The sequence below is a fragment of the Pelophylax lessonae genome (genome assembly GCF_965119305.1).
Source record: "Pelophylax lessonae genome assembly, chromosome: 2".
NCBI lineage: Eukaryota > Metazoa > Chordata > Amphibia > Anura > Ranidae > Pelophylax > Pelophylax lessonae.
In genome coordinates this window covers 130,233,504-130,256,116 of record NC_138769.1, presented here as the reverse complement: position 1 = coordinate 130,256,116, position 22,613 = coordinate 130,233,504, and the positions used below count along the sequence as shown (strand labels likewise).

The 22,613-nt window shown below is 44.4% G+C and overlaps 1 protein-coding gene across 1 annotated transcript in view; it reads right to left on the bottom strand.

Annotated features, from left to right (window-relative positions):
- The window catches only part of UNC119 (unc-119 lipid binding chaperone), a 137,400-nt gene extending 118,383 nt beyond the window's left edge, over positions 1-19,017 (bottom strand). Inside the window, exon 1 of the mRNA XM_082245306.1 lies at positions 18,513-19,017. Coding sequence (XP_082101432.1) covers positions 18,513-18,699 — 187 coding nt within the window. The 5' untranslated portion in view covers positions 18,700-19,017. The remainder of the gene's footprint in view (positions 1-18,512) is intronic.
- Positions 19,018-22,613: the final 3,596 nt, after the last annotated feature.

The following is a 22,613-nucleotide window of genomic DNA, read 5'->3' as shown; positions in this document are numbered from 1 at the left end:
AATGTCAAGCGGCAGCCAAAAGCCAGCAGAATATTAGCATGTATAAAGAAAGGGTATTCCAGAGATAAGACTTTAATCCTTCCACTTTATAAAACTCTGGTCTGACCGCATCTGTCCAGTTCTGGTCGCCAGTCCTCAGGAGGGATGTGTTGGAGCTGTAGAGGATCCAGAGAACGACAACTAAACTAATTAGGGGGATTGGAGGACCTTAATTATGAAGAGCGTCTGCAATCGCTTGATTTATTCTCCCTGGAGAAGAGACGCCTGAGAGGGGACATGATAGCAATTTATAAATACCTCAATGGTGATCTCGGCATAGAAAAACAGCTATTCAGTCGAAGGGATTGCATGAGGACTCGAGGGCATACAATGCGATTAAAGGAGAAGCGTTTTAACCTCAGGCAACGAGGAGGTTTCTTTACTGTTAGGGCTACAAGATTGTGGAATTCTCTACCGCAAGAGGTGGTTTCTATGGGAAGTACGGTGGCTTTCAAAAGACTCTTAGACGTACATCTCAAGGATCAGAACATTCAGGGGTATGTGAGATGATTACAGCCACACACACCTACACAGGTTGAACTGGATGGACTATTGTCTTTATTCAACCTCACCTACTATGTAACTATGTAATTGCGATTACATTTTATTGGGGCAAGTACAATTGCCAAAATTGGAAAAATTTACACAGAAATGTCATCTCTCCCCAATAGCTCCAACACACTGACAATATGGCTTCTGCAAGTCTGTGATTTTAAAGAATAGATGCCAGGTTATCCATTCCTTCAATTAAAGCAGAGTTCCACCCAAAAGTGTAGGTCCCACTTTAAGGACTCCTGAGCCACTGACATGCCCCATTTGGCATGTCATTTTTTTTCTCGTGGGGGGTACATAGTTTTGACAGGTACCGTCTCCCACTTCCACTCAGAGCGCCTAGGTGGCTCGAGTGGAAGTTCTCTCCCCCTCCCTCCCTGCAATCTTCTGGGACTTGTCACAGGTCCTAGAAGATTGCCCGACCATTCAGGACACACAGCACGACTCACGCATTGCGCACCCGGCTGTGAAGCCACAAGCTGTCACAGCTGGGTGCCCACACTAGTGATGCTGGTGCCGTGGAGAGGAGTGGGAGAGAACCGAGGCTTCAGGCGGCCGCATCGCTGATCATGGGACAGGTGAGTGTGCTTTCATAAAAAGTCAGCAGATACACTTTTGTAGCTGCTGACTTTTAAAGAGGAAGTAAACCCTCCTCTGACACTTGTACATATAGGTAAGCCTATAATAAGGCTTACCTATAGGTACTGTAAATATCTCCTAAACATGCACCGTTTAGGAGATATTTACCTTACATGCAGCCAGTGTCGCCACTGGCGCATGCGCTCTGAAGGAACGGCCGCTGGTGCCGTTCCTTCAGAACACCGTGCCGTGACCGTCGGCTCCCGCACGCGTGCACGGGAGTGACGTCACCGCGGCTCCGGCCAGTCAGATGGCCGGATGCCGCGATCCCGGAAGACGGGTGACTGAACATGTCGCCCGTCATACAGCTAAGCGGGCGGCACGGCGGGGGCTCGTTCTAAGGTAAGTATTTCATAATGAGCTAGTATGCGATGCATAATAGCTCATTATGTGTTTGTCTTTCAGGGTGAAAAAGAAAAAAAAAAAAAAAAAAAAAAAGGGTTTACAACCTCTTTAATAAACACAGAAACAGTTGGAACTCCTTTAAGTGGCACTTATGACTCAGGTGACCAGGGTGAACAGCTACGCGCTGCATAGTAGGTTGATCCTTACACTGTATCTGACAACAAGAATACATTGCTGCAAACCCAAGCCTTATCCCTTTTGAAAACCTAAAGTATGTTAAAGTTGGTCATATGTATAGAAATCTCTTTCAAACTTGGCAAACCTATGGAATAGAAGGTACCAGGGAAAAAAAAAAAAAAAGTTAATTGGGCAGGCTCTTGAACTACTAAGTTAAAAGATCTCACAGAGATTGTGCACATTGTTTGTACATTGATAGCGTAAAGCAGTATTAAGTCCAGAAATATAAATGAAATTTATTAAATTCCAGCTCACCAACTCATAGATGCGGTGGCTGCATTACTTTTCTTTTTTAGGCGTTTCTCTTTATTTTCACATGGTGGTCTGGCCAGTAAGTCTGCTATTTTTCAACGCCCCTAAAGGTCCCGTTCCCACCTGAGCAATGCAGCTCCATTTTGTCGCACGTTTTGGAGTGGCACCATTCATTTTGAACAGGCTTCCCTTCCCTCCAAAAACACCCCAAAGAAGCACATGCCAAAATTTGGCACTGAGCGAGGCGCTTTTAGCATTGCGTGTTTTGCTGCTATTTTTGTGCGTTTTTTCGCATGACAATCACAGCAAAAATTGCTTTGTGTTTGGAGTATAAGACATTAAGGTGCTGCAAGCGCGTCGTGTTTTGTTGCGATTCTGCCTGCAATTCTAATACGCTCAGGTGTCGGGGCCTTATCAGACCAAAATGCCCAGGCAAAGTAGCAGTTAGGTGGTGAAGGCAAACCATCGACATGGATGCTTACAATGACCTGCTTTTATTTACGTAAAACCTTTATACCAAAAGAAAAAAAAAACTGCTTATAAAGTGCTAGCTGGAGTTAAATTGTCCCATTTAAATCTGCTATTTTATGACTATCCTCTTCCCAGAGTGACAATACTGCTGTACAAAGTTGTCTTCTTTACCATTTCATCCAGAATGCAGACATCCTAAAGGTTCATACACACTATAAGAAAATCGGGCAAACATTTTCCTCCAAAGAATTTTCGTATAGTGTGTACACAACTTTCTACAGCCGATTCTGAATTTTCGTACAGAAATTCTTGAAGGGACAAACTCCAAAATTTTTCTCGTACGGAGAAAAACGAACGATTTTCATTTAATGTGTACCGTTTTCGTACGATTTTTGTAAAAGAAAAATCAGAAAAGAAAGACTGCGCATGATCAGAAACAACGAGGAAAAATGGACGATTGTTTCCCAATTTTCTTATAGTGTGTACCCCATTTAACCACTTAAGCCCCGGAAGATTTTACCCCCTTCCTGACCAGGGGGTATTTTGCGATTCGGCACTGCGTGACTTTAACGGACAATTGCGCGGTCGTGCGACGCTGTACCTAAATGAATTTGACAACCTTTTTTTCCCACAAACATAGCTTTCTTTTGGTGGTATTTGATCACCTGTGCGATTTTTTGATCATACGCTATAAACAAAAAAAGAGCGTCAATTTTGCAAAAATAACAATAATTTTATATGAAATTCCCCCAAAAAAAATTTTAAAATCTAAATTTTTTAACATTTTAGGCCAATTTGTTTTATGCTACATATGTTTGGTAAAAAAAAAAAAAAAAAAAAAAATCGATTTTGATATTGATATTTTGATTGGTTTGCGTAAAAGTTATTGCGTTTACTAAGGGAAAGATTTTTGTCTTTTTTTTTTTTAACGCGTAATGGCGGTGATCTGCGATTTTTTTTTTGTGGGACGGCGACATTGCGGCGGACAGATCGGACCCTTAACTGACATTTTTGACACTTTTGGGGTTACCAGTGACATTACTGCAGTAATCAGTGCTATACATATGTACTGTTACTGTAAAATGACACTGGTAGTGAAGGGGTTACCTTTATTTGAGAGGGAGGGGTGGTGTGTGTCCCTAGGGGCGTGATTCTTACTGTGATTGGCTGTGGCTTGAAGTGTAGGAACAGTGATCAATGGTCCTACATAGTAGAACTGTATGATCTATGTTTTTACACAGGGGAGAATGACAGGCGGCTTGTTTACATCAGCCGCCTGCCTTTCTCCCGCTGTCACGGACGAGCGCGCTCGCTCCCCAGAACCTCACAGGCTAGTGACGTACCCATACGTCACTTTGCCTGTGAGGGGCTGACCGCCGCAGTATATGTACTTACGGCGGTCAGCAAGTGGTTAAGAGAGGAAGTGTGTTACTGGCCAGATCAGCAGGTGAAATAAATAGGAAAAAAACCTAAACAGAAAAACAAATGTTATCCTCACATCTAAGGATTAGTAAAATACAAATACATTACATTTTTGTTTTGGGATACCGCTTTTATTTTAAGGACTTGCGTCAACCGCATCAGTTTGATAGTATTCTGAGATCATTCAGAATTTACTGATGGGTACATGCAACCTTCTTCTGACCTGCATTTGACCTGTTTCAAGAGACTTTTGCATTTCCATACACTTGTATGGGGATGCAAACCCAGTCTAGCTTGAACAAAAGCCCACCAACAAAGGCCCATTCAGAGCCAAGAAGCAGAAACACAGATTTCAGAGCCGTGGCCAGCAAGGAACCAGGCAATGCTTACAGTCTTCAGCTTGACTTGTTCGTTATCATCCCACACATGCACCAGCCATAAAATAGAATGACATCTCCAGGGACAGCCCAATAGATTCTATAGGCAGTGCATCTGCAGGGGGGAGCAGAAGGATGTAAACCTTGCTCAACCTTGTTACATTACTGAGATCTGGGGTATGAAAGGGATTATGAGTTTAATGAGGAGGGCAAGCAGGGTGTGTTTAAGGCACCTTTTTTTTTTTTTTTTAAAGTCTAACTAACAATCCTTTAAAGGGTACCTCCACTTTCGTGGGGGAAAAAAATAGCAAATAAAGAAAAAACAATATAGCGTATACAATTGTGACACAAATCATATTGTAATTGAATGTTATTAAAAATGACCTTTCCTTTTCAATCTGCAGCTGTTGTAATTTTCTGGAAATGCAATATGGCTACCTGGAGCTGTTCTGTACACTGAATGTGTACTGACCACACCCCCTGAAACATCATTTCCTGCTTGTGTGATTGGCTCACCAATTTTCACAGAAGTCTGCCTAAGATACAAGTCAGATCTCTGGCATCCCCTGCAACAAAAATGTAATTTTTGGTGAGATACTACCACTAGGAACACGTCTAAAGGGATGCAGGCCCAGCAAATTTCCTCATTAGAGCCCTGCAGCTGCCACAGTTGATTGATCATTATGAAACCACTCCCATTTGACCCACTCAGCACAGAGGAACAAAAGGAAGGAATCGCTTTGCCATACACTACAGACACAGATTAAAGCGGAGTTCCACCCTGAAATTTTTTTTTTTTTTTTTTTTTAAATACCCCCGGGACAGTCAGGGCTAGTGCATTCCACAAGGGCTAGCCTCTGATCTGTCCCGGGTTGCACTTACCTGTTAGGACAAATACTTACCTTGAAAAAGTCTTGTCCAGCGCTGCCATCTCAGATGTGGGCAGCTTGAAGCCAGCGCGATCCTCTTCGGAGTCTTCTTCCGCCTTCTTCGGTCCCACGATGCCCTGCGCCGGCCCCGCCGTCACTTCCGGGCACGCGTGTCATCCCTCCACAGCTTCTGGGCATGCCCAGAAGCTGTTTAGAAGGGAATGACGCGCGCGAGCCGGAACTGACGTCGGGGGCCGGTGCAGGCGCAATGATTCCTGGGAGCTATGACGTTCAGCTCCCAGGAATCATTGCAGAGCCAGGAAGTGACGACGGGCCGCGGCCGAGGAAGGAGGAAGAAGGAAGTAAGGTAAGTATATTTTCTTCTCTACGAGGTAAGTAAAAAAAAAAATGCGATTATCCATTTGTTTTTCAGGTGACCCGGAGCGAGAAGATGGAGGTAAGTATAAAATTAGGGTGGAACTCCACTTTAAGCCATTGTGATATATAGCGTCTTTGTAAATAAAACTTTATTATTAAAAAAAAAAAGTTTCATAAACAGAAATATTGCTTTTTGACAAACAGAAGTGTAACTTTAAAATACAAAAAACAAAACTCTTCTATTTAGCTCTATTGGCTTTTTCCTAATTTTTTGCTCTTTCAGGAGCTTAGTAGATCTCCGTTACTCATGCTTATGTGATAGTGCAATTCATGTTTAAAATATATGTTTAAACTCTAAAGTGGAGTTCCACCCAAAAGTGGAACTTCCGTTCAATAGCCCCTGACTCCCTGTCATGCCACATTTAGCATGTCATTTTATTTGGGGGGGGTATCTAGTTTTGACAGGTACCCGTTCCCACTTCTACTCGGGCTGCCTAGGCGGCTCTAGTGGAAGTTCTCCTCTCCCCCTGCTATCTTCTTGGACACGTCGCAGGTCCCCAGAAGATTGTCTGGCCACTAAGAAAGCACAGTGCGACCCGTGCATGCGCAGTGCACAGTGCGTGAAGGCGCAAGCTGTCACAGCCGGGTGCCCACACTTGTGATGCCAGCGACATGGAGATAAGAGGGAAAGAACCAAGGCTTCAGCTGGCCGCATCGCTGGATCGTGGGACAAGTGAGTGTGTGTTTATTAAAAGTCAGCAACTACACTTTTTGTAGCTGCGGACTTAATAAATACAGAACAGCTGGATCTCCACTTTAATGTGCTATTATTACAGGCTCTTGTGTTGCGGATTTAGGAATGGCCAGCAGAGTAGTGTCAATTTAGTTTTAGTCGTATTTTAGTCTTATGGACTAAAATGCCATTTTCGTTTTAGTTGTATTTTAGTCATCTGAATTGTTTTAGTAGTATTTTAGTTGACAAAATTAACACTGCTCTCTGGTTCCTCCTGCTGACCCCCATGTCACTGAAAGAGATAGTAATGACATGACGGTCAGCAGGAGGAACCAGTGAGATCTCTAGGGAACAATGTAGATCATTGGAAACAATTGTGTACCTTTTACAGCAGGTAATTGCCCCCACTTTCTTACCTAGGTGCAAATGACTTTACACTAGGAGCGATCCCCTCCCTCTCCCTGCCCAAATCCCCCTGGGATAACGTCACACATCCAAGGGGGGTACTGGAACAGTAAAACCCAACCAGCCAATCTCGTGCCAGCTGTGAATCAGGAAGTGACAGTTGCCTCCCCTATCCAAGATGGTGGCACTGGAATCTAACAAATGGTGAAGACTTAAGGTGATAGTAAGACCTTAGGAACCTATTGGACTAGTAGGTATGGCTTTTCTAAAAGTCAGCAGCTATGGTACTTGTAGCTGCTGACTTGATTTTTGTATAAGAGTAGACAAATGAAGTTCCGCTTTAGAGATGGGAAACTACATGGAAAACCTTTTAACGCCTTTTCAACATGTTGCAAAACATTTAAAGTGCATACCTGGGAGTCACCTTAGATGAGTGGACACACTTCAAAAAAGGAATGGGAGAGTAGGCAGTGTATACTCCTTCCTTAATATAATATCATACTTCAACAATAAATATTAAATAAAAATGCAGACACCAAAATTGTGGCAAAAATCTGTCTGCGGCCGTTTATTACTGGTTTAAAACATATTAAATACTCAATAAATATCTTAAAACCAGCCCAGCCACTACGGCTCAGGCTTTATCAATAAATAAAATTCAATAAAGTTTATTAAAACATCCAGTAATAAAACACTTGTCCCCCTTTGTAAAACAAAGGTGACCCACCATGTAATAAAAGCCGCGACAGGGGAGGGGGGGTTGGGGAACCTCTTCTGCTGCTGCTCCTGAGGTGAATGAGCCCCTCACAGCTGAGCTCACCTTTTTATACCCTAACTTCTCGCCTAGATTCTCCTCAGAGAGCTCCCCGCCACTGCAGGTGCATCCCAGTCACCTGCAGCTACACGTGACTCTTACCTCAGGTAGCTCATCCCACCTTTTCTCCCTGAGGAAAAAACCCGGGAAGACCTAATGACCTAAAACTGACCTCTCTTAGCTCTAGCTTTCCCTGCCACTTCTCCCATGTGGAAAAGGGGGCATATAAAATGCCTACCCTTTTCCATTCATTCTGGTCATTATATGCCATTGTAAATAGGAACAGAACACAAAAAAAAAAAAGGCTTTGAATACTGGCAGTAAGCAAACAGGAGATTTTTGAATTTAAGAAATACTGACACCTCATTATAATAGGACAACACAATAATGTGCAATGATTTGTACGGAGCCCTAAATGCACAATAATGTTTAAAATAATACATGCGAGAAAAAATATTCACCGGTTTAGTAATCCTTATTAGAATCCTTGCGTAGTGCTTAGAACTCACTCCTTCAACTAGCACATGTATCCTACATGAACCACGAGGAGGTATGTTGTATAAAAGGAAAATCCTTTAACTCCTCTGTCGTCTGAGGTAGCATGGGAACCCTCAACCAGATTACAATGGGTAATCCCTTAATCTCCTAGGCACTAGACAGACACTTTGTCCCATGTAAGGGTGGAACACCACCTGTAGACCCACCAATACATTATCCTGACTGCAGGGCCGGATTAAGAGCATCATGGGCTTGGTGCTGAGGATTTTGAAGGGCCTTAAGGGCCGTGCCTTGGCATGCACCCAGAGGAGGAAGGGTGCAGCCATGCATGCCTAATTCCACATGGGATGCTGTCTCTGAAGCCCATAAACACATCCATGCATCGGAAACTGTCCCTCCTTGTCCGGCCTTCGCGCTGTGTGGGGAGGTTCTGAGGGTGCTGCCTGGGGAAGCGAGCATAGAAGCCAGACTTCTGTGTTTACAAGTGACAGAAGAGCGGTCACAGTGAATATGGCCAACCCGGGGCCTATATAAAAGGTAGGGGCCTGGAGCTGCAGCTCCAATAGCCCCTATGTTAATCTGGCCCTGCCTGACTGAACTAGTAGTATACACTCTCCAGTCATCACCAATGCAATTCCATTACTTGTGCCCACACTAATGGTGTCTTACATCAGCTACAATGCAAAATGATTTCAATTACCTGAGTTCAGGCAAAGCCCAAGCAAACAGGCAGCCTGCATAATAAAATTAAAATACTTAACCATTTACCACAAATGGCTAAAGAGGAAATAAAGAAAAGGGGAAATGTAAACCACAAACAGTTACCACAGAATATAAAATGCAGCACATTGTAAACAACAAAACGCTGACTTTGGTCTCACTAAAACATTTCCCCAGGGGCGACACTGAATAAAATCTACCCTTTTATCACCATTCAACATTAAAAGGTTTCAAATTCAGGCATTCCACCCCCATGGATGCATAACCACTAAGCCCTCCACTGGCTCAGACTTCTGACTTCACCCATTTCTTCATCCAATATGATATCCTCTACAGAGACTATTTAAAGCGGGCAAGAAAATGTTTTTAGATAAAAATACCCCCGGGAGAGTCAGGGCTAGTGCATTTAAGCACTGTCTCCTGTTTCACTTACCTGTAAGAAGAAATACTTACCTTGAAAATGTTTTGTCCAGTGCTGCCATCTCAGGTGTGGGCAGGTGAAGCCGGAGCGTCCCTCTTCGTGTCCTCTTCCGTGATGTTGTAGTCCCAGAATGCCCTGGTCGTCACTTCTGGGGCAGGCATGTCATCCTGCAGCTGGTTCTGCGCATGCCTAGAAGCTGTTCAGTAGGGAATGACGCGCCTGCACCGAAGTGACGAGTGACACCGGTGCAGGCGCATTGACTCCTGGGATCGATGACGCTCATCTCCCAGGAGTCAATGCAAAGGAGGAAGTGACGCCGGGGGCCGCGGCCACAGAGGGAGGAAGAGGACGGAAGGTAAGTTTATTTTCATTAAAAACAAGGTAAATAAAAAAAAAAAAAATTCAAATTATCCAATTCTTTTTGTTTTTTTTTAAAGAGGTTGTAAACTCATACACACTTTTTTTTTTATTCGACCTGAAAGAGAAACACATAATGAGCTAGTATGCATCGCATATTAGCTCATTATACAATACTTACCTTAGAACGAGCCCCTGCCGTGCCATCCGCTTACCTCTATGACAGGCGACATGTCCAGTCGCCCGTCTTCCGGGATCGCGGCATCCGGCCATCTGATTGGCCGGAGCCGCGGTGACGTAACTCCCGCGCACGCGCGCAGGAGCCGATGGTCACGGCACGGGACTCTAAAGGAACGGCACGAGCGGCCGTTCCTTCAGAGCGCATGCGCCAGTGACGTCACTGGCTGCATGTAAGGTAAATATCTCCTAAACTGTACATGTTTAGGAGATATTTACAGTACCTATAGGTAAGCCTTATCATAGGCTTACCTATAGGTACAAGTTGTAGAGGAGGGTTTACTTCCTCTTTAAGCTAACAGACGGTGGAAAGTTCATTTTAGGGTGGAACTCTGCTTTAATTGGTGATATACGATATATCTAAACTTTATGATGACCTTTGATTAGTTGGGACCCTATCCAGAACCAATGGGCAGAAAATGACAGCAGTTGTATGAAGATATTGTTTACTATATGTTAATTATTGGAAAAACTCGCCATCAAATACTTTCCTGAAGAAGTGGGCTGTTGCCCTGAGAAACGCACCTGCGTCGAATGCAAATTATGGCGAGACAATCCACCACCCAAAAGCAACAGGGTGGATGGATAAGTGTGACTATTGGGGAACTATAGTGTTCTTATATAGAGCTGTATGTATATGTCTAATGTCTGTTAGAAATTTCTTATCTGTATGGGTTTTAATGAATACTTTTCTTGCACAATAAAATCGCACTAGATGTAAACACAGCTGAACGTTCTTCTCCCTGCAATGATCATAGAGCCCATATAATCCTTCTATATAGGATCACATGTCTCTATGGTCATTTCAGAAGGCCCCCCCCACAGTTAAAATCACTCCCCTAGGCTCACATTTAACCCCTTGATCACCCATAATGTTAACCCATTCCCTGCCAATGTCAGTATTATAGTAACAGTGCATATTTTTAGCACTGATTACTGTAGTAATGTCACTGGCCCCCCCAAAAGTGTCAAAAATGTCAGTCAGGGGTCCGATCTGTTTGCTGCAATGTCGCAGTCCCGCCAAAAAAAAAAAACGCAGATTGTCGCCATTACTAGTAAAAAAAAAAACCCAACAATAAAAATGACAAATCTTTCCTGTAGTTAGTAGACGCAATAACTTTTGCGCAAACCAATCAAAATACGCTTATTGCGATTTTTTTACTAAAAATATGTAGCAGAATACAAATTGGCTTAAAACGTTAAAAATTTTTGATTTTTAAATTTTTTTGGGGAATGTCATATAGCAAAATGTGAAAAATATATATATATTTTTTTCAAAATTGTCGCTCTTTTTTTGTTTATAGCGCAAAAAATAAAAATTGCACGGATAATCAAATATCACCAAAAGAAAGCTCTATTTGTGGGGGAAAAAAGGTCATCAATTTTACTTGGGTACAGCGTCACACGACCGCGCAATTGTCCATTAAATTAACACAGTGCCGAGTCGCAAAATAGGGCCTGGTCATTAAGGGGGCAAATCCTTCCGGGCTAAAAGTGGTTAAAAGCATCATTGCAAGGCAGCTGGAAGATCTGTGGTAAACAGCATGGGCCTGCATTACCTGGGGATACCCATCACCAAGGGAGGACTGGGCCAGGGGGGCAATTGCCCCCTGGGCCGTTCCGGTTCCCCTATAAAAAGCTGCACCGCTTTGGCTACAGACATACCTAAAGGATTCCTGGTAAAGAGAAGTAAAAAGTCCCCACCGCTGACCTACTTAGTGTGGGTTGAAGACAAGGACAGAGCGCAGACCTCCCTCCCCAGCATGGATGGTGTAAACTGTGTCTGAGCAGAGGCCAGTTCCATGCCCCACTGGAGCCCCAACCAAGCTGTGGTCCAGGGCTACATAAAGAGCACCATACATTAATAATTTAATTCCAGGGCCCTCTGTGGTTCACAATCCAATCAGAGTTTGCTGGTCGCAGTCTGGCCTTTACATCTCCATTGGTCACTGAGGCCGGCTATGTAATTTAGCAGCCAACAGGGTGCTGGAAGATGGCAGACCAGTGGGGGACTATGTATGTATGTATTCAGAAGCTATGAAATAGAAGGCCTTGGATTTTGGGGTTCTCAGAACCCATCTTCAAAAAAACTGCTCTACATTCCAGGAGCCAGGTAATTTTAAAAAATGCCTACTGTAGCAGCCCAGAAATCAAGATATCACCCTACAAACTTACACCAAATGTCCTTAGAGTGGGTCTAAAGGTTCAAGGTGTTTTATCTTCATGCATTCTTTGTATGAAGGTTAAAAAACCTTCTCTGTGCAGCAGCCCCCTTAATACTTACCTGAACCCCATCTTGATCCAGCGATCTGTACGACAGCCTCTCCGGGGACTCTCCCTCCTCATTGGCCGGGGCAGCAATTGGCTCCCGCTGCTGTTGTCAGTGAGACAATGAGGAGAGAGAGGGGTTGGGCCAAGCCGCAGCTGTGTGTGTGAACGGACATGCAGAGCAGTGGGTTGGGATCCCACCTTCTAAGGTGCCCCCATAGGAAGCTGCTTGCTCTGAGGGCACTCAGCAGGAAGGAGGGGCCGGGAGTGCCACCAGGGGATCCGGGCTGCTCTGTGAAAAACCACACACAACAAGCCTTTACTATTACTTTAAAGCAGATCTTCACTGCATCTAAGAACCACAAACCAAAAACACAAATTTAATTAATTTTTAATATTCAAAGCAAACTCCCCAATCCATCCATGCTTTATTTTGTTGAGAAATCACTTAAAAAAAAAAAAAAAACAACCCCTGGCATTTCTGGCTGTAACCATCTTGAGTAAGGGCAAATGATTCATGTAGCATTTACTTACAAGAATCCATCTGCCCTTAGCTCAAGCATGCATGCAGAAGTGTGTGCTTAGCTGAGAAAACCCCTACTCCCCTCCTGAAGACTCCTGGGATGCATGACACTATTAGCCTAGGCAAAAAAACAGGAAATAAATGAAGAAATGTAAAAAAAAAAAAAGAAAATTGAAAACAAGTAAATATGATAAACGTTCCTATTTACTAAAGCTGCACTATTCTGGATAAAATAAGAATCACAATTATTTTTGCTTAAAATAAAGATTACGATTCTGGGCGTTACATCATCTTTCACAGTATACAAAAAAAAAAAAAAAAAAAATGGGCTGACTTTACTGATAAGTTTTTTTTTTTTCGTTCATTGAAGTGTATTTTTTCCTAAAAATTGCATTTGAAAGACCGTTGCGCAAATACAGTGCGACATAAAATATTGCACCAACCGCCTATTTATTCTCTAGGGTCTCTGCAAAAAAAAAAAAAGATATATATATATATATATTCGGCCCCCTTGAACTTTGCAACCTTTTGCCACATTTCAGGCTTCAAACATAAAGATATAAAACTGTAATTTTTTGTGAAGAATCAACAACAAGCGGGACACAATCATGAAGTGGAATGAAATTTATTGGATATTTCAAACTTTTTTAACAAAAAAATGAAAAAATGGGTGTGCAAAATTATTCAGCCCCCTAAGTTAATACTTTGTAGCGCCACCTTTTGCTGCGATTACAGCTGTAAGTCGCTTGGAGTATGTCTCTATCAGTTTTGCACATCAAGAGACTGAAATTTTTGCCCATTCCTCCTTGCAAAACAGCTCGAGCTCAGCGAGGTTGGATGGAGAGCGTTTGTGAACAGCAGTTTTCAGTTCTTTCCACAGATTCTCGATTGGATTCAGGTCTGGACTTTGACTTGGCCATTCTAACACCTGGATAGGTTTAGGCCCCGTTCACACTGGGGCGATCCGACTTGCCGGGGCGACCTCGACCTCGGAGCTGCCGGCACGGACTTCATAACATTGAAGTCTATGCAGGTCGCTCCGGGTCGCCTTAAAGAAGCTCCGGACCCTTTTTCTAAGTCGGAGCGACTTGTGTCGCTCCTATTAGAACGGGTCCATAGCTTCTCTATGGCGAGCGACCTACAGCGACCTGTCAGGCGACCAGGTCGCCTGACAGGTCGCCCCAGTGTGAACGGGGACTCATTTGTGAACCATTCCATTGTAGATTTTGCTTTATGTTTTGGATCCTTGTCTTGTTGGAAGACAAATCTCCATCCCGGCCGCAAAGTTCAAGGGGGCCGAATACTTTCGCAAGGCACTGTGTGTATATATATATATATATATATATAAAAAAATGTTTGAGTGTTCTAAGTAATTTTTTAGCAAAAAAAAAAATTGATTGTAACTTGTAAGCAACAAGTGTCAGAAAATGACTTAGTTTTTAGGTGGTTAAACTGACCTCATTTACAGAGAGAAGTTCAACCCTTTGATAAGAGAAGGAAAGGATACAATGTTTCTCTTTATCTGTCAGCATTGAGCAATGAAGTGAAACTTTTCCGGATGTTTTTTTTTTTTTTTCATGTACAGCTTTGAGCAGAGAACGGCTCGGCACTGTTACATGAATCGCGGAAATGCCGGATTAAGATCGCGATGGGGCTGAATAGAGATTTCTTAACGATTAATTGTGTAGCTCTACTATTTACTAATGCTAGCAGCATGAGGATTAAAAGTAATCAATGTGCATTAGAAGAGTGAAGTTTCATTTAGCATGAGAACAATGATCAATCTATACGCTTTTCTCAATCTTTTTATTTCTTTTTAAACCCATTAAATATTTTTCAGGTTTCTAGAAACCTCTGCTACAATTTTTTATACCTACATTCTGTGATTAGCATGATCACTAAACTGTAGACTGTGTTAACCTGTTAGCATCACGGCATGCAAATATGCGGCCTCTCAAGGGCAGAACCTTGGCGCCGAGTAGCTGCATATTTGCGAACCACATTGAAAATGCAGCTGTGCCGAGAACGCGCGTCCTGCACTCTACCGACACGCTTACTGGCAGCTAACAGAAAGCTCCCAATCGCTGCTTGCGAATGGGAGCTTTCCGATCATGTGACAGACAGTCACAGCTGTCACATGATCATAGAACCCACCCTTGCCATCGCCAAGGGGTTAAATATAATAAAACAGCATACTAGGCATAATTTTTTATACCCTTTTGCTCTGTAAAACAAGATTTATCAGTAGGGATCTTGAAATTAAATGAATAACAGAAAGGAAATGCAGACGGTGTTCCCCTAACATTAGTGGTCAGTGTAGAAGTGCCCCCTTAAACAGGTGGTCAGTGTAGAAGTGCCCCCTTGAATTGGTGGTCAGTGTAGAAGTGCCCCCTTGAATTGGTGGTCAGTGTAGAAGTGCCCCTTGAATTGGTGGTCAGTGTAGAAGTGCCCCTTGAATTGGTGGTCAGTGTAGAAGTGCCCCCTTAAACAGGTGGTCAGTGTAGAAGTGCCCCCTTGAATTGGTGGTCAGTGTAGAAGTGCCCCCTTAAACAGGTGGTCAGTGTGGAAGTGCCCCCTTGAATTGGTGGTCAGTGTAGAAGTCCCCCCTTGAATTGGTGGTCAGTGTAGAAGTGCCCCCTTGAATTGGTGGTCAGTGTAGAAGTGCCCCCTTAAACAGGTGGTCAGTGTAGAAGTGCCCCCTTAAACAGGTGGTCAGTGTAGAAGTGCCCCCTTGAATTGGTGGTCAGTGTAGAAGTGCCCCCTTAAACAGGTGGTCAGTGTAGAAGTGCCCCCTTAAACAGGTGGTCAGTGTAGAAGTGCCCCCTTAAACAGGTGGTCAGTGGAGGTTAGAGATCAATTCTCCATAGTGGCCATATTCATTGATTAACATTCCTAATAATTTGGGGACTTTCCAAAAATGACTGTTGAGCCCACATGGGTTCATGACCCCCTACTCCAATATCCATGAAATAAAAGTCCATATGGAAATTCCACTTTGGACATCATGCAATCCATGCATTAAATTTACCACTAAACCTGGAAATCAAAAGGCATCTACATCACAAAAAAGCATATATTTTGAAATGAGGAATGAGGGGACTTTAAAGGTGCCAGAACACATAAGTCATAAAAAACATTTCTTTATTGTGCTTTAAATATTAAAAATAGTATGCAAATACTTTTATACTGATAAATCCTTAAAACCAAAAGGAGAATATCCAAATACAACTCTTATGTTATTGACAAATGCTCTTCGCTCTACATGTTTCGCCAATTGGCTTCTTCAGGAGCCACGAAGCAAAATCTATTGTCACCACTACAATTAAGAGCAGAGTATTATAACAAGTTTTTACAGCTGGTAATACAGACAAAATATAAGTTTCTATTGAATATTAACAATTCAAACAATTATCAGTATCATTTTTCTATTGAATATTAACAATTCAAACAATTATCAGTATCATCAATATCATCAGCACTCCACCACTTTATAAAAAAGGGGGGGGGGAGGACACCAAGGGGCATCTCACCATGGATATCCAAGAAGTTTGTGAGCAGCATTAACAGGAAACCACTTGAGTTCATTCACCAAGGAAACTGAACCCACAGGTATTGGTAGGCCATAGGGGGAACAAAATAGAGCCAGAGATCTTTCTAATACCTGTGGGGTCAGTTTCCTCGGTGAATGAACTCAAGTGGTTTCCTGTGAATGCTGTTTACAAACCTATTGGATATCCATGGTGGGCACAGATTGGCGAAACATGTCGAGTGAAGAGCAGAGCATAGGTTAACAACAAAAGAATTTGTATTTGGATATTTTGCTTCGGTTTTAAGGATGCAACAGTATATAATAGCAGAGTTCCATCCGCCCCGAAGAAATTAAAAGTCAGCAGCTACAAATACTGTAGCTGCTGACTTTTAATATTAGGACACTTACCTGTCCTGGGATCCCGCGATGACGGCACCCTAGCCAATTTTTGGATTGGCTCTCGGGTGCTGCCCCCTTTCATGGTAAGTAAAACCGGCAGTGACACCTTTGGGCATCACAGCAGGATACCTACTGCGCATGCGCGAAGAGTGCTGCGCTTTCTAACTAGCCCGGCGGCGGAGGAGGGGGGCTGAACTTCTGAGGGACCTCACCGTGGCTGGGTCTCACAGAAGTGGGGACAGGTACCTGTCAAAAAAAGATACCCGTTCCCCCCTGAAAGGTGCCAGATGTGGAAGCGGGGGGAGAAGGAAGCAGGTAAGAGGAGCTTCCACTTTTGGGTGGAACTCCACATTAAAGCACAATAAAGAAATGTTTTTTTTTTATGAAGTATGTGTTCTGGCTCCTTTAACCACTTGCCGACCGCCGCAAGTACATATACTGCGGCGGTCAGCCCCTCACAGGCAAAGTGACGTATGGGTACGTCACTAGCCTGTGAGGCTCTGGGGAGCGAGCAAGCGCCGCCAGTCACGCCCCCCCCCCCCCCGCACGTGTGCCCGGTGGACCCGATGTCCGCCGGGCACTTGCGATCGTCCGTTAGAGCGGGAGAAAGGCAGGCGGCTGATGTAAACAAGCCGTCTGTCATTCTCCCCTGTGTAAGAATAGTGATCATACGCTTCTACTATGTAGGACCGTTGATCACTGTTCCTACACCTCAAGCCACAGCCAATCACAGTTAGAATCACGCCCCTAGGGATACACACAACCCCTCCCTCTCAAAAAAGTTAACCCCTTCACTGCCAGTGTCATTTTACAGTAACAGCGCATATGTATAGCACTGATTACTGTAGAAATGTCACTGGTAACCCCAAAAGTGTCAAAAATGTCAGTCAAGGGTCCGATCTGTCCGCCGCAATGTCGCAGTCCCGAAAAAAAAAGAAAGATCGCCGCCATTACGCGTTAAAAAAAAAAAAACAACAAAAATGACAAAAATCTTTCCCTTTGTTAGTAAACGCAATAACTTTTGGCAAACCAATCAAAATACGCTTTTTGCGATTTTATTTTTACCAAAAATATGTAACATAAAACAAATTGGCCTAAAATGTAAAAAAATTTTGATTTTTACATTTTTTGGGGGAATTTCATATAAAAAAATGTGAAAAATATTGTTATTTTTGCAAAATTGACGCTCTTTTTTTTGTTTATAGCGCATGATCAAAAAAAAAAAAAAAAAAAAAAAAAATCGCACAGGTGATCAAATACCACCAAAAGAAAGCTCTGTTTGTGGGAAAAAAAGGACGTCAAATTAGTTTAGGTACAGCGTCGCACGACTGCGCAATTGTCCATTAAAATCACACAGTGCCGAATCGCAAAATAGGCCCTGGTCAGGAAGGCGGTAAAATCTTCCTGGGCTTAAGTGGTTAAAGTCCCCTCATTCCTGATTTCATAATCATGCAATCCAATCATACGCATTTACGTAACCCACTTACACAACCGACTTAAGCCAGTCTTCAGTCAGGACACCTGTCGGAAATGCCCTGTAAAAGGGTTTACCAGGATATCGTGCAATTCCAACCAATGACATAGAAATAAACACATATCTAGGTTTTGCATATCATATTCAATCCTAAAGGATCAGTCCACCCAGAACTGAGATCTCAGCTTTGGTGTCCAGTGGCGGGCTCTCAATGAGTGAAGCGCTTTGCACCCAACTTGACCCGTCCATTACAGAACTCTGCATAGATTATGCAGCAGGGTGAGTGAGACTTCACAGCAGAGATTGGGGGTCACCACTAGAGTGCCCACCCAGTGGGGTGATCTAGGCCCCCAGCATCCATCTAGTTGTAGATGGACTGATCAGGTACCTAATGGCTCCTGTGGGTGATGGGTCCAGGCCAGGTTTTCAGTCTCCACTCTCAACAGGTAAACAGACAGAGATGTGGAAGTGGAGCCCTGAACGTGACCTATGAGGACCAGGGAGCCTATGATGAGGATGCCTGGAGGAGAGGAGAGGAGAGGAGAGCACTGACCACTGGTGATCTTCTGCAGGAGGAGGACATCCTCCGGAGTGATGTGAGTCTTCCTGAGCAGCTGCTCCTCCGTGCTGCCCGCAGCCGCCGCCACCACCTGCCCTCCGCTCTGCTTCACCTTCATTGCACCCTCAGGCTTCGTCCTGTTACCGGGGAGAGTGTCAGTGCCCAGGGAGGAAGAGCTCATTCTCCGGGAGAGAAAACCAACACAGCGCCAAGGAGGAAGTCAGACCGGAGACGGAGCGAGCCGGAGATTGACTGACAAGGAGGAGGGACCGGCTGACCTGCCCGCCCGATTCACTCTTTAATCCTGAGAACGGGCATCAAACGCGAGGCCGGGGAGCCCACCTGTGCCGGGAGCTGTGTATGTGTGTGTATGGCTGCCTGCGCCGCCTCCTCCTACTCCTCCTCCTCGGAAATGGGCAGCACAGATAATAACATAGTAACTGCGAGGGGAGGTGTGCGATCTACAAACTCAAAGACGACATTTGCCTTATTTAGAAATGCCGTAATAACAGGCCGCCCTCTGATTGGCTGACGATACAGAACAATGGTGCTTCTGTGACAGTTAATGATGCAAAGCTGCTGCTGGATGTTGCAGAGAGAGATAAGGGCCTGGGCACAGGGGGCCATGGAACATGGTGTGAGCTCTCCATCATTCATGGAACATGGTGTGAGCTCTCCATCATTCATGGAACATGGTGGTGTGAGCTCTCCATCATTCATGGAACATGGTGGTGTGAGCTCTCCATCATTCATGGAACATGGTGGTGTGAGCTCTCCATCATTCATGGAACATGGCGGTGTGAGCTCTCCATCATTCATGGAACATGGCGGTCTGAGCTCTCCATCATTCATGGAACATGATGTGAGCTCTCCATCATTCATGGAACATGGTGTGAGCTCTCCATCATTCATGGCACATGGTGTGAGCTCTCCATCATTCATGGAACATGGTGGTGTGAGCTCTCCATCATTCATGGAACATGGTGGTGTGAGCTCTCCATCATTCATGGAACATGGTGTGAGCTCTCCATCATTCATGGAACATGGTGTGAGCTCTCCATCATTCATGGAACATGGCGGTGTGAGCTCTCCATCATTCATGGAACATGGCGGTCTGAGCTCTCCATCATTCATGGAACATGATGTGAGCTCTCCATCATTCATGGAACATGATGGTCTGAGCTCTCCATCATTCATGGAATATGATGTGAGCTCTCCATCATTCATGGAACATGGCAGTGTGAGCTCTCCATCATTCATGGAACATGGCGGTGTGAGCTCTCCATCATTCATGGAACATGGTGTGAGCTCTCCATCATTCATGGAACATGGTGTGAGCTCTCCATCATTCATGGAACATGGTGTGAGCTCTCCATCATTCATGGAACATGGTGTCAGCTCTCCATCATTCACGGAACATGGTGTGAACTCTCCATCATTCATGGAACATGGTGTCAGCTCTCCATCATTCATGGAACATGGTGGTCTGAGCTCTCCATCATTCATGGAACATGGTGTCAGCTCTCCATCATTCATGGAACATGGTGTGAACTCTCCATCGTTCATGGAACATGGTGTCAGCTCTCCATCATTCATGGAACATGGCAGTCTGAGCTCTCCATCATTCATGGAACATGGTGTGAGCTCTCCATCATTCATGGAACATGATGTGAGCTCTCCATCATTCATGGAACATGGTGTGAGCTCTCCATCATTCATGGAACATGGTGGTCTGAGCTCTCCATCATTCATGGAATATGGTGTGAGCTCTCCATCATTCATGGAACATGGTGTCAGCTCTCCATCATTCATGGAACATGATGTGAGCTCTCCATCATTCATGGAACATGGTGGTCTGAGCTCTCCATCATTCATGGAATATGATGTGAGCTCTCCATCATTCATGGAACATGGCAGTGTGAGCTCTCCATCATTCATGGAACATGGCGGTGTGAGCTCTCCATCATTCATGGAACATGGTGTGAGCTCTCCATCATTCATGGAACATGGTGTGAGCTCTCCATCATTCATGGAACATGGTGTGAGCTCTCCATCATTCATGGAACATGGTGTCAGCTCTCCATCATTCACGGAACATGGTGTGAACTCTCCATCATTCATGGAACATGGTGTCAGCTCTCCATCATTCATGGAACATGGTGGTCTGAGCTCTCCATCATTCATGGAACATGGTGTCAGCTCTCCATCATTCATGGAACATGGTGTGAACTCTCCATCGTTCATGGAACATGGTGTCAGCTCTCCATCATTCATGGAACATGGCAGTCTGAGCTCTCCATCATTCATGGAACATGGTGTCAGCTCTCCATCATTCATGGAACATGGCAGTCTGAGCTCTCCATCATTCATGGAACATGGTGTCAGCTCTCCATCATTCATGGAACATGGTGTGAGCTCTCCATCATTCATGGAACATGGCGGTCTGAGCTCTCCATCATTCATGGAACATGATGTGAGCTCTCCATCATTCATGGAACATGGTGTGAGCTCTCCATAATTCATGGAACATGGTGGTCTGAGCTCTCCATCATTCATGGAACATGGTGTGAGCTCTCCATCATTCATGGAACATGGTGTCAGCTCTCCATCATTCACGGAACATGGTGTGAACTCTCCATCATTCATGGAACATGGTGTCAGCTCTCCATCATTCATGGAACATGGTGGTCTGAGCTCTCCATCATTCATGGAACATGGTGTCAGCTCTCCATCATTCATGGAACATGGTGTGAACTCTCCATCGTTCATGGAACATGGTGTCAGCTCTCCATCATTCATGGAACATGGCAGTCTGAGCTCTCCATCATTCATGGAACATGGTGTCAGCTCTCCATCATTCATGGAACATGGTGTGAGCTCTCCATCATTCATGGAACATGGCGGTCTGAGCTCTCCATCATTCATGGAACATGATGTGAGCTCTCCATCATTCATGGAACATGGTGTGAGCTCTCCATCATTCATGGAACATGGTGGTCTGAGCTCTCCATCATTCATGGAACATGATGTGAGCTCTCCATCATTCATGGAACATGGCAGTGTGAGCTCTCCATCATTCATGGAACATGGTGTGAGCTCTCCATCATTCATGGAACATGGCGGTGTGAGCTCTTCATCATTCATGGAACATGGTGTGAGCTCTCCATCATTCATGGAACATGATGTGAGCTCTCCATCATTCATGGAACATGGTGTGAGCTCTCCATCATTCATGGAACACGGTGTGACCTCTCCATCATTTATGGAACATGGCAGTGTGAGCTCTCCATCATTCATGGAACATGGCAGTGTGAGCTCTCCTTCATTCATGGAACATGGCAGTGTGAGCTCTCCATCATTCATGGAACATGATGTGAGCTCTCCATCATTCATGGAACATGGTGTGAGCTCTCCATCATTCATGGAACATGGCAGTGTGAGCTCTCCATCATTCATGGAACAAGGTGTGATCTCTCCATCATTCATGGAACATGGCAGTGTGACCTCTCCATCATTCATGGAACATGATGTCTGAGCTCTCCATCATTCATGGAACATGGCAGTGTGAGCTCTCCATCATTCATGGAACATGGTGTTAGCTCTCCATCATACATGGAACACGGTGTGACCTCTCCATCATTCATGGAACATGGTGTGAGCTCTCCATCATTCATGGAACATGGCAGTGTGAGCTCTCCATCATTCATGGAACAGGGCAGTGTGAGCTCTCCATCATTCATGGAACATGGCAGTGTGAGCTCTCCATCATTCATGGAACATGGTGTGAGCTCTCCGTCATTCATGGAACAGGGTGTGAGCTCTCCATCATTCATGGAACATGGCAGTGTGAGCTCTCCATCATTCATGGAACATGGTGTGAGCTCTCCATCATTCATGGAACATGGTCTGAGCTCTCCATCATTCATGGAACATGGTGTGAGCTTTCCATCATTCATGGAACATGGTGTGAGCTCTCCATCATTCATGGAACGTGGCAGTGTGAGATCTCCATCATTCATGGAACATGGTGTGAGCTCTCCATCATTCATGGAATATGGTGGTCTGAGCTCTCCATCATTCATGGAACATGATGGT